This window comes from Mauremys reevesii, linkage group 2 (genome assembly GCF_016161935.1).
Source record: "Mauremys reevesii isolate NIE-2019 linkage group 2, ASM1616193v1, whole genome shotgun sequence".
NCBI lineage: Eukaryota > Metazoa > Chordata > Testudines > Geoemydidae > Mauremys > Mauremys reevesii.
Window position 1 is genome coordinate 266,085,041 of NC_052624.1, and position 15,184 is coordinate 266,100,224.

General features: G+C 40.2%; 1 protein-coding gene across 1 annotated transcript in view; it reads left to right on the forward strand.

The window, feature by feature from the left end:
* FAM91A1 (family with sequence similarity 91 member A1) overlaps window positions 1-4,116 on the forward strand; it is a 50,246-nt gene extending 46,130 nt beyond the window's left edge. The window contains exon 24 of the mRNA XM_039524600.1: window positions 638-4,116. Coding sequence (XP_039380534.1) covers window positions 638-829 — 192 coding nt within the window. The 3' untranslated portion in view covers window positions 830-4,116. The remainder of the gene's footprint in view (window positions 1-637) is intronic.
* The last annotated feature ends 11,068 nt before the right edge of the window (window positions 4,117-15,184 follow it).

A 15,184-nucleotide genomic window follows, 5' to 3' on the forward strand; every position in this document is an offset into this window, starting at 1 on the left:
ATGGTTTAGAGGTGTTTGAGAGAGGATGATCATCTTTCTTTTGAGAGCTTTCTCAATGTAAATGGCAGTCTGGAAAAAAAGAAAGCCTAAGGATAAGAGTAGGAGACTAATATAAAGAGTCTGCCTTGCAGAGGAACAACATACAGAAATCCCAAGAAGTACAGTTTCTTGGACTTTCTTGTGTTTCCTTGCAGGTCAGATGGCTCACAAGGGCCTGAAGGTAAGTTTCATGCAAGTTAGGAAGGGAGCACAATTTTGTAAAGATTATTAGACTCTGACACTAGGGCAAACACCAGCTTCAGCTGTGTTTTCAGTGGCTAGTTACTTACTAGTAAATGGAATTCTGACTGAGGTTTTTTTAATTTTACTTCGGATTTTTCCAGAAGCCTTTTTGGACCCAAGAGAGTTTGTATGTAGACATAGCAGAAGAGTCAAGTAACTCCTGACACATTCAGTGGCGCATGCACTTACCTATATAAAAATTCAAAACTTCAGTGGCTGAAAGTAGCATTCATAGACCCTCCAGAATGCAGATGTGTGGCTTAAATGAGTCAATAGAACTCCAGTTAGTACTAAACCACCCTTGCTGGTCCTTTGTTCCTATTTAAAAACATTGCATTTTTCCCTTTGTCTTTAGGAAGGTATTTCAACACTGGATCTGCTCTCTGACACCAGTTCAAGTTTGTTTTCACAACCTACTTCTGCAGACGTGGGTGTTCCACTTCCTGCCAAGAATCTAATGTTCAAAGAAGGCATGTTATCCGAATGGAATGGACAATCCCCATCCCCAGTTCTTATTGCAAACGTACTTAAAGAACAAATCAAATAGTTTGGTTTCACCGTGCATTGCTCACTTAATGCCTTTTTTCTTTGTCTATTACAGTTAATTTATACAACCGACCAATAAGAAGTGTTTTGCTGCTGCAGCATAACCCATATTAAAGTAGTGTTTTTTAAGTGTGTTGTGTTGCAGTACTGGGGAAACACACTGTACACAACTTGTTGCATTTCCTGCTGTAACAGAAAGCTCTTCAGCTATCCGCACTATATTTGTATCTTGAGATAATCGCTATTTCTTTTATAATTCTAAACACACCCTTTTTAGGCTTTCTGATTATTGTTAAATTTCTATTCTGTCACCACAAAATTGCAATAGTCATTTTATATATTCGTTGCTCAGACATAAATCCTGTTTTAGTTTTGTATTTTATTACTGAATTCTGTTTATAGGTAAGAGATTTGGCTCTGGAAAGGCTCAGTAGTGTTCAATGGTGGTATTAGGGGGCATTGTTGCCGATGTCTGTATATTATGTAGATCAGCCTGATGAAGGTTTGGTTTGGTAAATCAACATAACAATAATGAATTGACACTTTCTATGAGGTCTTAAGTTTTGAAGACACAAAATCCTGCTGATGCCTCTAGGAAATCTTGGAAAAAGATTGGGTCAATTTCATCCTTGGTGTAACTTCATGAAGAGCAATGGAATTGCACCAGGGATTAATTTGGTTTCCTCTGTTCCTAGAAAGCTGTTTATTTAAGAGTGTATTTCTCCTGTCCACTGTTTTATTGGAGCACTTACATGAAACTAGGATCTTTACGCCTTAAGCATGTTTGCTTCTCTCATATGCAGTGTTGTTGGGGTCATGTTGGACCCAGGGTGTTAGAGAGACAAGGTGGGTGAGGTAATACCTTTTATTGGAGCAATTTCTGTTGGTGAGAGACACAAGTGTTTGAGCTTACACACAATAGACCTGAAGAAGAGCACTGTGTGAGCTTGAAAGCTTGTGTGTCTCATGAGCAAAAGTTGCTCCAATAAGATATTACCTCACCCCTCTTGTCTTTGCTTCTGTCACTTATTCCTCACCGGAAGCTGTTCATTTATATTTGTAACATCGCTGTAGAAAAGAGTGTCACAAACCAAAAATTTGAATGGCAGAATAAGCAGTTGGAGAAGACTTAACACTAAAAGAACAAAGCTTTTGGTTTTTTGTGAGTGTCCTCAATAAAGAAAAATGAAGAAAAAAGTGCAAAAAATCTTTAGGCAGATGTATTTCTTTAAATAATTCTTTTAAGTTTTCCTTAAGCCATCAACTACTCATGACAAATATCAACATTAATCATTTCTAAGTTTAGAAGGTTTCCTCCCTAGAGGTGGGAGGAATTTGTGCAGTGTTGCTTCATTTTAGTTTATACTAACTCTGCAAGATGGTTTCCTGCCAGTTTAAATACATCGTATCCAGTTAAGCACACTAGGAAAACAAGTATGTAAACTATTTTGAAGATTAGTGTCTAAAAATTTCTGACGACTTTTTGTTTACTGGAATTCATTATATACTATCTTTAAAATGAAATTGAACCACGTTGTCAGCACCTGCCTGCAGTGTAAGCAATTATTGGACCAAGAACCTGTGCAACATGCAGTGCTGGAAATTGTACATGATAAATGTAGTAATGGTCAGTTTTTGTATTTGTTTGATAAGAGGATAAGAAGAAAATATTTGGTGTGATATATATTTTAAAAGGAGAAAAAAAAAAGCACCCTAATGTGATAGAACAGTGATTTGAATTGGAATGGAATCTTTGGTTATTTCTTTATTTCTCACTTGGTTAACATTCCTATTAAGTGTGAATGTGTCGCTTTCTCTCCGGCTGAAAACTGGAAGTTGTAAGTACTTCAGCATGTTCAGTGCAATGCTCTTCTCACATTTGTCTCTTCCCCCTTTAATAGCAGTTGAACTTGCTTATTCTGCACATATTACAGAGCTTGACTTCATGTGTTGATTAGTGTGTACACTACAGTAAAAAAAGGTTGACTTTTTTTATTGGAAGTGTACAAATTGTTCATATTTTTAAATTGATACTGGTTGTCTTATTACCTTCAAAGGAAATTAAAAAGAAAAAATAGGTATGCTACATGTTCTTTATGGATATTAGTAAGGGGGGAAATAGCATAGAAAGCAGACCAAAGTCTGATCTGTCCGAGAATTAATATCCTACATGAAGAGATGTTATTCCACAGTCTAACACAGTGGAGGGACCTTTACTGAAGGTGATGCTTTACTTTTTCAGTATTGTAGGCATTATTTAAACTACTGTAGTGAGCTTTCATAGGTTAGCTAGCAACATACTTTATATTGGCTGTCACCTGTACATTGTGTATATACAGATATGTACAATTATGGTAGCTCATGTAAAAGTCTGTCATCTGCAACCTCAAAATTAGTGGAAGTTTTTTTTAAGATTTGTTTTTAATTGTCCACTATTATTAGCTTGGATGCCTAAAGTTAGGCTTCTAAATAAAAGTAGCCTGATTTGCAGAATTGCTAAATAACCTACAAATCTGAATGTTAACAATCAGAGCTGCAGGTACTTGTCAGCTTTTCAGAATCAAGCTGCTCTTATTTAGGTGCTTTAAAATGGATTTAGGAACCTAACTATAAACACACAGGCTTGGAAATTTTACTGAATTGGTGACTACCAAAGAAAGACCTTAAACTATCATAAACTCAACTGCAACTGTAATACTGGGTATGATCCAGAGGCTTTATTCAAAGTGCAACATTTTGTTTTAAATGCAGTGTGTAAACAACAGCAAGACCTCCATTCAAACCAAAATAATCTTTTTTATATTGTTATTAAGAATAAAGACAATATAATTTTTTTCTTCAAATGATTTATTAATTGTGGAAAATCAAGTTCATAATATTTTAAATTTATTTTAGGCATCTACCTTCCAAGAAGTCTATTAAGTTAAAGAAAAAAGTGGTTTGTTTTGTGCTTTGGCAATAGTTCGGTCAACCTAAGCAGTATTTTAGCTGGATTTATCTTGAGATATAGGAGCCAGCTAACAAGTTTTCATTGTGGTTTCTATCCCGTAGCAGTTCAAAAATTCTCTCTGGCATTGTTCTTAAACCTTTTTTTCCTTTCTTGTTCAGTGTTTCTAACACAGTTTGTACTCTGAAGGTTTTCAGGTACAACTGTAACTCAATTCAGTTGATTTTTTTCTGGTGTGACATTGTTAATAGTATACATTGAAATGTACAGAATCTTGTGTTCAGTTAAATTATTGGCACATGTAACAAATGTTTACAAATAAAATGTGTTGTAGATCAAAACATGGCAAAATGTTTTTCCCTTTCAGGTGTGTTTCTTCTGGACATGGCAGTAAAATGTGGCACTTACAGACTGAAGCACCGTTAACCAATTATGGTAATCTCCATAATATATTATCAGAGTGTCTTCAGCCCTTGAAGTAGCAAAATCTTCAGACATTTAGATTTATCAGAAGACAAGTTCTGTCATTGCAATATCTTTCCTCCTAAACCCTCTTCTCCATTGGTTTTCAGAGAGATGATCATGGAGCATAGAAATTGCACCCTGTAGCTCCCCATCTAGCCATGATTCTTCCACCAAAAGCCAAAGTACTTCCTGAGACCCAGCTTTGGCCCCATATCCTCCATTAATTTGCCCCCAGAAAAGACAGTAACTTAACGAGGCATCATTGAGCTCTCAAATTAGGATTCTGATCAGCAAAGCACTTAGGCCTGGGTGTAAATTTAGGCTATGAGACTACTCACATACTTAATATCCTGGTGCCTCAGCAAAGCACTTAAAAACATGCTTAACTCCCACTGACTTCACTTCATACTTAAAATTAAGGGGGTGATTGATACCAAGTACAAAGCCAGCTTTGAAGAGTACAGAAAATTTTGAAATTATTACACAACTAAGTATTCAGGTGTGACTCTTTTTTGGAGTGCTGATTCAGGCCAATAAGTAACTATCACCTTATAGAATCTCAGCACTCTGGCACTTGAATCCAGTTGCAAACCCTTCCAGAAAGTTCAGGCTGGTATTTGACTTTTAGAAAGTTGACCTGTGTTCTTGAATATAGGGAAGCTTTTGACCTTTTGCTTAGTTATGGAAGAAGAGAAATGAGATTCCTGCTTCATTAAAGTAATCCTCTTTGATCTTTTCTGAACTCTGGCTTATAGCATAATGGCAATTACAAAGAAACAAGCAAAAAAAAATCAGAAATGAAGAGAACACTAGTTCTAGGTCTGCTCACATTAAATCTCTTTACCACTCTCTTCATGAAGTAAAAGAATAAAACACCAAATAAATTTGCACATTCTATGTGTTGCATATGTCAAGCATTCAACTATTTGCTATTGTACATCCAGCAGACTCTTACTCATTTAATCCCATAGTGAACTGTTAAAGGCCCAGAGGTCCTACACATTAGAAGTTTGCTCAAATCTGTTCAAAACTATCAAGTTTTATAGGCTTAACCAGCTGGGCATTGTCCTCTTCTACCAGACTGAAATCCGTGGGTGATCTGGATAACATAGGCTCCAGGCCCTAAATGAATTTACCAGTCAGTGTAAACTACAAGGATAGAAGGGTTTTTTTTAGTAGAGTACAGAAGGGGAAAGAATTCCATGATAATTCATGGTAGCAAACATTGGGATTTTTAGAATTTTCTTTTTTATGCTGCTCCTAAAAATTGCCCTTAGCACCTATTGATTTCAATGCAACTGTTGTAATTTTAACTTTGCAAACACATTATAAATGCATAGCATCTAACTTCATCTTTCTGCTAGTCTTTAAGAAAGCTCAAGTTTCATGATTTAAGCAGGACCCAATTGGATGATTTGGGTAGGGCAGGATTAGGCCCTAAATACATTTCCCAAAGTCCAAGTAGAACTGTAAGTGGAGATATTTTTTTTAAGTACAACTATTGTCCTGTGGGTGTCAGTATTTCACTTTAATACCTATCTGTCACTCAGCAACAAACTATTAGAGATTTATCTTTTCTGTAAAGATCCTGCATGTATCATATTCTTATGTTTTTTAAATCCTTTGTTTGGAATCTTGCTAATTTGAGTCATTTTCATAAATTACCATAATAAACAGAGCTCTTTGACTAGTGAATAATTTATCAAAGCTATTTGACGAATAAAACAACATTTTTGGAATATAATTTAAAAGTTAAAAAAAAGGTTGAATAACAGCACATTTTTGTTAATATTTTATTTGAATGATGACATTCATCAAATACATTGTTCAACTAAATAGTATTAGATCAGCTGTATTAATAAACATTACCAGAACAGTTAGACAAATAACTGATTTTTTTGGTTTGGTGGCAGTTAAAAAAAAATCCAGGTTGGGTTGAACTGAATCTGAATTTTTTGGGGAATTTTTGGTGAATTGAAAGTCCCTTTTTTGGGTCTGTTCCAGAGCAGAATTTCAACCCTAGGTCTTCTATGTCCTGGATGAGGGTCCTAAGATTATAAGGGGTGGGAGTAGGGGGAGCAGGTTACCACCACCACCTCCTTTGTCCATTTTGCAAATGGCCAAAGGCATTTCTTTCAAATTCACAAGTTGTTTTGGATTGACCAAAACTACACTTTTTGGACAAATGAACTGTTTGAAAATTTTTTCTCAGCTGTAATTATCAGTGCACTGTGGTGTCTGTTGACTTACCCTTAGATGATAGTGAGGATGGCAATGAGGGAAGTGACAGAACCAGTGACAGCAGTGATGGTGGTGACTAGGAAACCTATGATGACAATGAAACCAGGGCAATGAAAAGGACAGGGATGGAGTCCAAGACAGAAGTGACCTGGGAGTTGATGATAGTGGCAGAGCCCAGGATAGTGGTGGTGACATGGCAATGGAACCCAGGCGGGAAGCATCAGAACCAATGATGGCAGTGGAGCCAGGGCAATGATGGCAATGGCCAAGGAGCTGATGGTGAAGATTAAGATGGCAAGAAAGAGGGATCCAGCAATAGCAGTGGAGAGCAGAACGGTGGCAACAAAAGTGCACAATGGTGATGGAGCCAATGATGGTGATAAGGACTGCAGTGGGGCTGAGGAGGGAGGTGACAGAACCAAGGGTGGAGGTGATGAGAGTGGCAATGGAGGCCAGGATGGAATCGATGAGGGAGGTGAAGAGCCAATGACAGGGATAACCAGGAAGCTGATGACCGTGGTGGGGCCGAGAATGTCCCAAGACAGCTGTGACGAGGGAGGCAATGATGGTTGTGGAGCCTGGGACAACCGTGACAATCAGGGAATTGATGGCAACAAAGCCCAGGATGGAAAGCAACAAGGGAGGTGAATGAGTTGATGGTAGTGGTGAAAAGATCTGTTGATGGGGCTGACAGTAAAGCCAATGGGACCCAGGATGATGGTGACCAGGAGGCAGATGATGGGTGTGACCAAAGAACTGATGACTGTGGCATAGCCCAAGTCAGCAATGATGGTGCCCAGAGATTCAATGGCAGTAACAGAGCCCAGGCTGAGCCCTGGAGAGCACCAAGGAGGGTGATAGAGCTGGCAAGGGAATTGATAGCAATGGAGCAGATGACGTGATGAGGTGAATGATGGAGGTAGGGATGACAGTGAGGATGGTGATGGCGCTGAAGATGTTAATGGTGGAGCTGATGTCAGTGACAGAGGTGAGGATGGTGAAAAAGATGGCAACAGAGATGAGGACAATGCTCAAGTCAAGGAATGCACTGGCAAGCTGGAGGATGAAAGCAAATATATCAGTGGAGCAGATTGTAATGGCAAAGATTGTGATAGAGCCAGGACACACGTCAGTGAAGCTTTATTTGAAAGTTGTAAAGTCTGAGGTGAGGGCCAAGGGAAAGTAGAGAAGATCAGGTACATGGGGCCAGGTGGAGGAGAAACCAGTGAGAGAGGTGACATAGGGGGAGAAGTATAGGGCAAAATGGGAGAGAGGAAATGAGGGAGAAATCTCTGTTTGGAAGTTTGTTCTTGCCCTGTAAGTGTCAATATTTCACTTTTATACTTGTTTGCGGTGCTGTTGTAACCATGTTGGTCCCAGGGTATTGGAGTCCCTGTTTTGCCTTATTTGGTGTCTCTCCTACTATAAAGTCTCTTTCTGGTCCAAAGAATATTAAATTATTTATACGAAGTGGAGCAGCTTCAACAGGCGAAACTGAGAGAGCCCTGTCCTAGACTGTCCAATAGCTTGGTGGTTAGGGCCCTCACTTCCAGCTTCAAGTCCCTGGTCTGAATCAGGCAGATCTGGGTTTCCCTCATCACTGGTGAGTGTCTGAACCATCAAAGTTGGATATTCTGGGATCTTACTTTCTCTCTCTCTCTCACCAGAAATTCTATTCTGCATCCAAGAAACCTTCCCAATGAAAGTTTAGTCAAAACAGATCTTTTTGCATGAAAAGTTTCAGTTTTGATGAATATGCTTTTGCTGAAGGAAAAAAGCATTTAGTCAAAAAATTCCCAACCAGCTGTCTTTTATTATTAAGGAAAATAATAACACAGCCAAACCTAATTCTAGGCTCTCTTCACAAGCCTGGCTGTTTCTAGGAGAAACCTATGGCTAATAGAGTTAAAGACAATAAGGAGGAGTTTTGGAAACAAAAAGAATCCTGACAATGGTATTAGTCCATTACAAGATGGAAATGGTAGAATTATCAATAATAATGCAGAAAAGGCAGAAGTGGTCAATACATATTTATTTTCTGTACTTGGTGGGGCAAAACAGATTATATAATCACACCATATGGTAGTGATAACACTTTCCATTCTGCTAACGTCCCTGGAGGATGTTAAACAGAAGCTACTAAAGTTAGCATTTTTAAATCAGCAGGCCCAGATAACTTGTATCCTAGAATTTTAAAAGAGCTGGCCGAGGAGTTTGCTGGACAATTAATGTTTATTTTCAATAAGTCTTGGAGCACTGGGGGAAGTTTCAGAAGACTAGAAGAAAGCTAATGTTGTGCTGCCCACCCCTCTCTCTGCGGGACTTTGCAGCTGCTTCTCCTCCCAGCCCTACCATCTCCGCCTGCCTCCTGCACTGAACTGCATGGAGCCAGCAGGAGAGCTTGACAAATGGTTAAGGGGTGTCTTGATTAGAGTCAACAAGTACCTTCACGGGGAACAAATATTTAATAATGAGCTCTTCAGTCTAGCAGAGACAGGTATAACATGATCCAATGGCTAGAAGTTTCAAGCTAGACAAATTCAGACTGGAAATACGGTGAAACTTTCTAACAGTGAGCGTAATTAACCACTGAAACAACTTATAAAGGGTTGTGGTGGGTTGTCCCTGGCTGACAATTTTTAAACTCCAATTGGATGTTTTTCTAAAATATCTGCTTTAGGAATTATTTTGGGAAGTTCCATGGCCTGTGCTATACAGGAGGTGAGACTAGATGGTCACAACGGTACCTTCTGGCCTTGGAATTGATGAATCTATAAGAACAGGACCACAAAGAGAGGCTGCCACAGGGACCTGCCTGTAGCTAGATGGGGAGAACTAGGCAGCTGAAAACAGCTCCAGCTCTCCAGGGGAGGGAAGTAGCGAGCCCACAGGCTTCCATCTTCTGTGAAGCTCCTCCACCTCCAGGGCTATAGCTACTGCATGTGCTTAGGGAACACCCGTGGAAACCACAAGGTATCCACCTGCAGCAGTTTTGCCAGGTTGCACATTGCTTGTAATATTAATTTATCCATAGATTCTATATGACCCAAGGGCAATAGACTAAGAAGCAAGCCACTGGTGAAGTGATCAGCCTTGCTTTGACTGAATTATATTGTTCAGAGTTCAGGGTTTGATAGGATTGTCTGAATGACACACTCTTCATGGCTTTGCTTCTGTTTGGGTTGCCTGTTGTACTGTATTCTTTGGCACTGATCCTTGTGGCTAGAAATCTGCTTGGATTGTCTCTGCATTCTTAATCTTTTTGATTTACCATAGATCCTTCCCATCTGGGCAGGCCTCCATTGGCCTTTTACTTGGCATACTTTGATAAAGCAACACAGAAAATTATCACTAGCTTGACTTCTTTATAAGCAGTTTCTTGATTGTTTCTTTAGATAAGAAATCTAATAATGCTACGCTCTTGCTCTTTGCTGGAGACACACCTCTTTTGAATTCTTCCCGGATAGCTGCTTGTAGGACTTCTCGGAATGTATTGTTCAAGGGGACTGAATGGAGGGTTTTGTTTTTGAAGTTGAAGATGGCTTTTTCCTATGGTTATATGAAAATGGTGATGTTTCAGTGGGGAGGTATTTTGTTTCCATCTTGAGTCTTCAGAGGAGGTGTATCCCAGATCCATTATTAAACATATGGCATGATCCAAAATTAAAGCACTATTTATGTTTGCTTCCAGGCTAACATGTACCAGCAAAACCCAGCAACCAATCTACCCTGAGTTATAATGAGTGAAGCACCACAAAATATAAATAATTATTTTCCTTCTGGATAAGAGAGTCTGCAGATGTCTTTTGGGTTCAGTTTATGCATTAAAATTGAAGGGTATTCCCACTTAAATTTTGAACTTGGTCCTGAATGATTAGGCTTATCTCTTAGATTTATGGGTCACTTCAGTCACTTTTTAGATTAGGCAGGAATACTCCTCAAAGATGCTCCTTCTCTTTGAATCCCTAGCAGCATGTACCAGGAATTACCAGACAATGAAGGAGTGTCTACAAGTAAGGAAAGATACAAAAATTAGTCTCCACATGATCTATATTTGTTTTACTTTAAAAACCCTACTTCAGTTTCTTTGCTTCTTGAACCTAATAAATGCTATTTTGTAAAATATCAAACTTCCATGTTAGCCAGAACCAATTGACCCTAAAAGATATATCCAAGAAGGCTGTATCTCTTCTGTTATAAACTTTTTCCATTTCACATCTGTAAATGAATTACCGCTCTGTTGTTGATATTTCTCTAAAGACCTTAACTACTTGGTTCACATGAACTTGACTCTGCATTTGTCACTCCAGTTTCTTTACTGGCAGGGCCTGGTCTACACTGGGGGTGAATAACATAGCTGAAGTCGACGTACTTAGATCTACTTACCGCAGTGTCTTCACTGCGGTAGGTCGACTGTTGATGCTCCCCCGTTGACTCCGCTTCTTGCTCTGATGAAGTACTGGAGTCCATGGGAGAGCGCTTGACGGTCAATTTATTGCGTCTTCACTAGATGCGATAAATCGACCCCCTCCACCCTGGATCGATCACTCCAGAGGTAAGTGTAGACACACCCTGGCATACTCTTAGCTATGTCTACACTGTGTACCTTACAACAGCACAGCTGTGCCACTGTAAGGTCTCCTATGCAGCCGCTCTTTGCTGGCAGGAGAGAGTTCTCCTGCTGACAAAACCACCCCCAATGAACGGGGGTAGCTTTGTTGGTGAGAGAGGGTCTCCTGCTGACAAAGTGCAGTCCACACTGGCGCTTTTTGTCGGTAGAACTTTTGTTGGTTAAGGGTGTGTTTTTTCACACTCCTGACTGGCAAAAGTGCAGTGTAAACATAGCTTAAGACTACAAGGAGCTGATTAGTCTCATGTAGGGGGTAGGTACAGGGCCTACCACAAACCAAAGATACAAGTATTAGGCTATCTGTACACTAGCACTTACTGTGGTATAACTTATGTTGTTCAGGGGTGTGGCACCTCCCCCTCCTCCCCCGCCCCGGAGACATAAGTTACACCAACCTAAGCACTGGTGTGCACAGTGCAATGTCAGTGGGAGAGCTTCTACTGCTGGCATAGCTACCACGCTTGTGGGGCAGCAGTAGTTAAGTTGATGGGAGAGCTCTCTCCTGTCAGCTTAGAGGGGTTACATTAGGGTGCTTACAGTGGTGCATCTGCATCACTGCAAGAGTTGTCTACTGGCTTGCAAATGAGACCTGACAGCAAGTAACATTTGGCTGCTCTGTCTAGTCTATAAATAGGCAGTTTGATAACTGTGTACCTTGGTCATGGGTGATGCTTTCAAAAGGACACTTGCATTTCTGTATGATGTATTCATGGTAGCACATTGTCAGGTTACTGCTAGTGTTGGAGGGTGGAGGGAGAGATACACATCTTGAAATATGTATCTTGTTAGACCTCAAGACAAAAAGATATGGACTCAGTAAGAGAGATTTTAAAAATTATTTCTAATATATTTCCATTTGTCTGCACTAAAATATCCACACCAGCTTGTCTATAAATATTTGAAGTATCAGTTTAGCAAGAGCTGAATACATAAATAATACTTGGTGTATTTCTAAAAAAATTAATATGATAAAAATGCATAATTTTGCCATCACCGATCAGTTTGTGTGCTGAACACTGGGGAAATGATTGATGTACACAATAATGTGTTGCTGACCATAATACATTTCTGCTTGCTGAAGATCAGAAATGCATGAGCCAAAGGCAGTCTCAGCATTGAGAAGTCACATACAGAAACTTGCTCCTTAGAGATATTTTGTAGTGAAATAGCAATTCCATAAAAGGATGTTTTTAATAAAAGTGGAAATAGCTACATGTTTTAACAAAAGTTGCCTTTACCTTTCATTTTGCTGTATTTTTCACAGCTCATGCAGCACACTTTATGTCTCTTACCAGGCTGCCTTTACTGTGCTATACACAAGCGGATGGAGCTTAAAAGAATCTTAAACTGCACTTGTACATATTGGAAATTCTATAATCCAAGATTGCTGCAAAGATATGTATATTAGCCAGCCAGCCAGGAAGCAAAAAGGACTAATAATTACATTAGAATGATGGTGATTCTTTAAGAAGATTGTATATTGTGTAAACATGCATTCATTATTGTGCCTTTCAGAGCTATAAAGCTATTTGTGACAGCTGCAGTCTATATCCTTTCCGTTGTGTATGAAACCTCCCCCCACATCTTTGTGAAAGCTGTCAAAGTATTAGCATTAGAGTTTACAGATTTAAAAGAAGATCTAGTAATTGTTTTAATCTCCTAAAGCCTTTTGACTATGGTGCTGTGTTTGTGCTACTAAAATGAAGGTGCTGCAAGCACTGCCTTTCAAAGCCTAATTTCTCAGGGTTTGTCTACACAGGGAAATTGACCAGCATTGCTACAGAGGAATAATTCTGGAATAGTGTGTCCACAGGGGGGAGTTATGCCCACATAGCTACATTGGAATAATTATTCCACTAAAGCTATGCCAGTCAATTTCCCCATGTAAACAAGCCCTTATGGATTCTTACAGTATCTCATCAGTTTAAAATGTGCTTTGGGCTAAAATGTGGCCCGCAGAGTCTAAACAAAGGAATGTCATTTTCATAGCAAACTTTTTAAAATAGTGGATCAGATTTTATTGAATCATAGAATCATAGACTTTAAGGTCAGAAGGGACCATTATGATCATCTAGTCTGACCTCCTGTACAATGCAGGCCACAGAATCTCACCCACCCACTCCTGTATCAAACCTGTGTCTGAGCCATTGAAGTCCTCAAATCATGGTTTAAAGACTTCAAGGTGCAGAGAACCTTTCAGCAAGTAAAACTCTCCTTCATATCTTGTTCTAGGGTTACTAGGCAGCCACATTTTATTTAGTCTGAAAACATTAATTTCTTTTCAAAATGCGTTTGAGAACGGAAATGTAATTCTTAAATTTTGCATAACCAGAGAAGGCAACAATTTGGATAGCATGGTCTACAAATTCACCTTTCCATCTTGCTGCACATCTTTCAGGTTTGCTGTGCTTTTGTCAGCTCTTGCTTGGAATTAATATATGCAATAGAAGATCAGAGAAATAACAGAGCTGCATTATCTGGTGATCGTAGTTCTCTAAAGATTTCACACTTTATTCGTATGTTGCAAGCCAATTTGTAGTCCCACTCTAGGAAAAACATAAAGAATGGAAACATAAACTGCATAATAACAGAACACTAATGACTGTCCTAAGGTTGCCAACAGTTACATATTACAAGGGACGTCCCTTATTTAAGTAGAAAATTGCCTGTTCCATACTAAATCAGTTTGGGGTGCCTTTTAGCCTGTATTTCAACAGTAGGGGGCCGGTACTCACAGGTGCATTTTTCCACTCCCCTCCCAACCTTGGTTCTTCGGTGCTGTGCAGGGAAAGCAGACTGGGCAGCGATCGAGGGCCAGGGTTGGGAGGGGAATGGAAAGATGCATCCATGAGTACTGGCCCCCTGCTGACTCCGGCCCTGGAGTGCAGTCCCATCTGCTTTCCCTGCTCTGTCTGGCAGGGCAAGTGGACAGGGCTGTGTGCCCTGGAGCTGCACAGAATGGCCAGCGTCAGAAAGGGGCACTCTCTGGCAGGTGAGTCGATACTCCTGGGGTGTACCCTCCCCACCCGCAGTCTCTGCTAATGTCCTCAGCAGGGTGCACAGCACTGCAGCAGGCAAAGACCTGCAACTGCAGCCTCCAACTCAGCTCCTGGTGCCCGAGCAGAACCAGAACAGGAGTTGCAGTGGCTGCTGGCCTAGCATCTGAGGCCCTGGGTTCTCTGCAGCATCCAGAACTGGAGAGAGAGAAGCCCTCAGAAGCATGGGGGTGACGGGAAAGGGACTTGCTCTCAGAGGTTCAAGTCAAGAATGGGGACAGCTGAGGTCTGTCCAGTACTTTTTAAATACAATGTTGGCAACCCTGGCCTGTACTCAAGTCTAATTTGTTCTGTCCAGTTTTTTTGTTCACTTCAAAGAGTGTAGATAAGAGGGATTTTCCACCGAGACAGAGTCCATCTATTTCAAAGCAAAACTTGTAATTAAATTGAAAAGAAACAAAGTTGTTTAGGCACTTTTAACAACAGAAAGGGAAAATTAATGGCTCAGTGTTCTTCCTGTTCACATAGATATGGTTTATTAATATGGTTCTTTCTGAGCAGATATATATATTCAGACTGGAGAGTAACCACATTTATTTTCTCACCCTCCCCCCACAAAAAAAAGCAAGATAGTGAGGTGAAGAAAGAAGGCATGGAGCCAAGCCTGAATGACACGAGGCAGAGGCATGAGAGCTGTCGCATGCTTCTGCTAGCTGTTAGGAATTTAATGCTCAGTGCCAGCACAGCAGTATTGCCCAGTGTGAATGCTCTCTGGATGAGTGGCAGATGAAATAACCAGCTCCAGCCAGCTGCCAGCTCTCCAACTCCTATGGAAATTTTTTCGGACTCCTTTGTAAGCTTTTCAACTGCATCCTTCTATGGGCCACCAGCGGCCTAACTATAGGGGAGGGATCTGGATGGAGAGGGATTTCCCTACAGTTTTCAGGTAGAGGAGGACAAGAGTGCATTTTCCCTCTTTTTTTGAGTCCGTGGGAGAGGGGAGGGCAAGGGAGCTCAATCCTAGCCCTCAAAATGGTGCTATGTGCAGCAGCAGCTGAAGAACTCAGCTCTCACTCC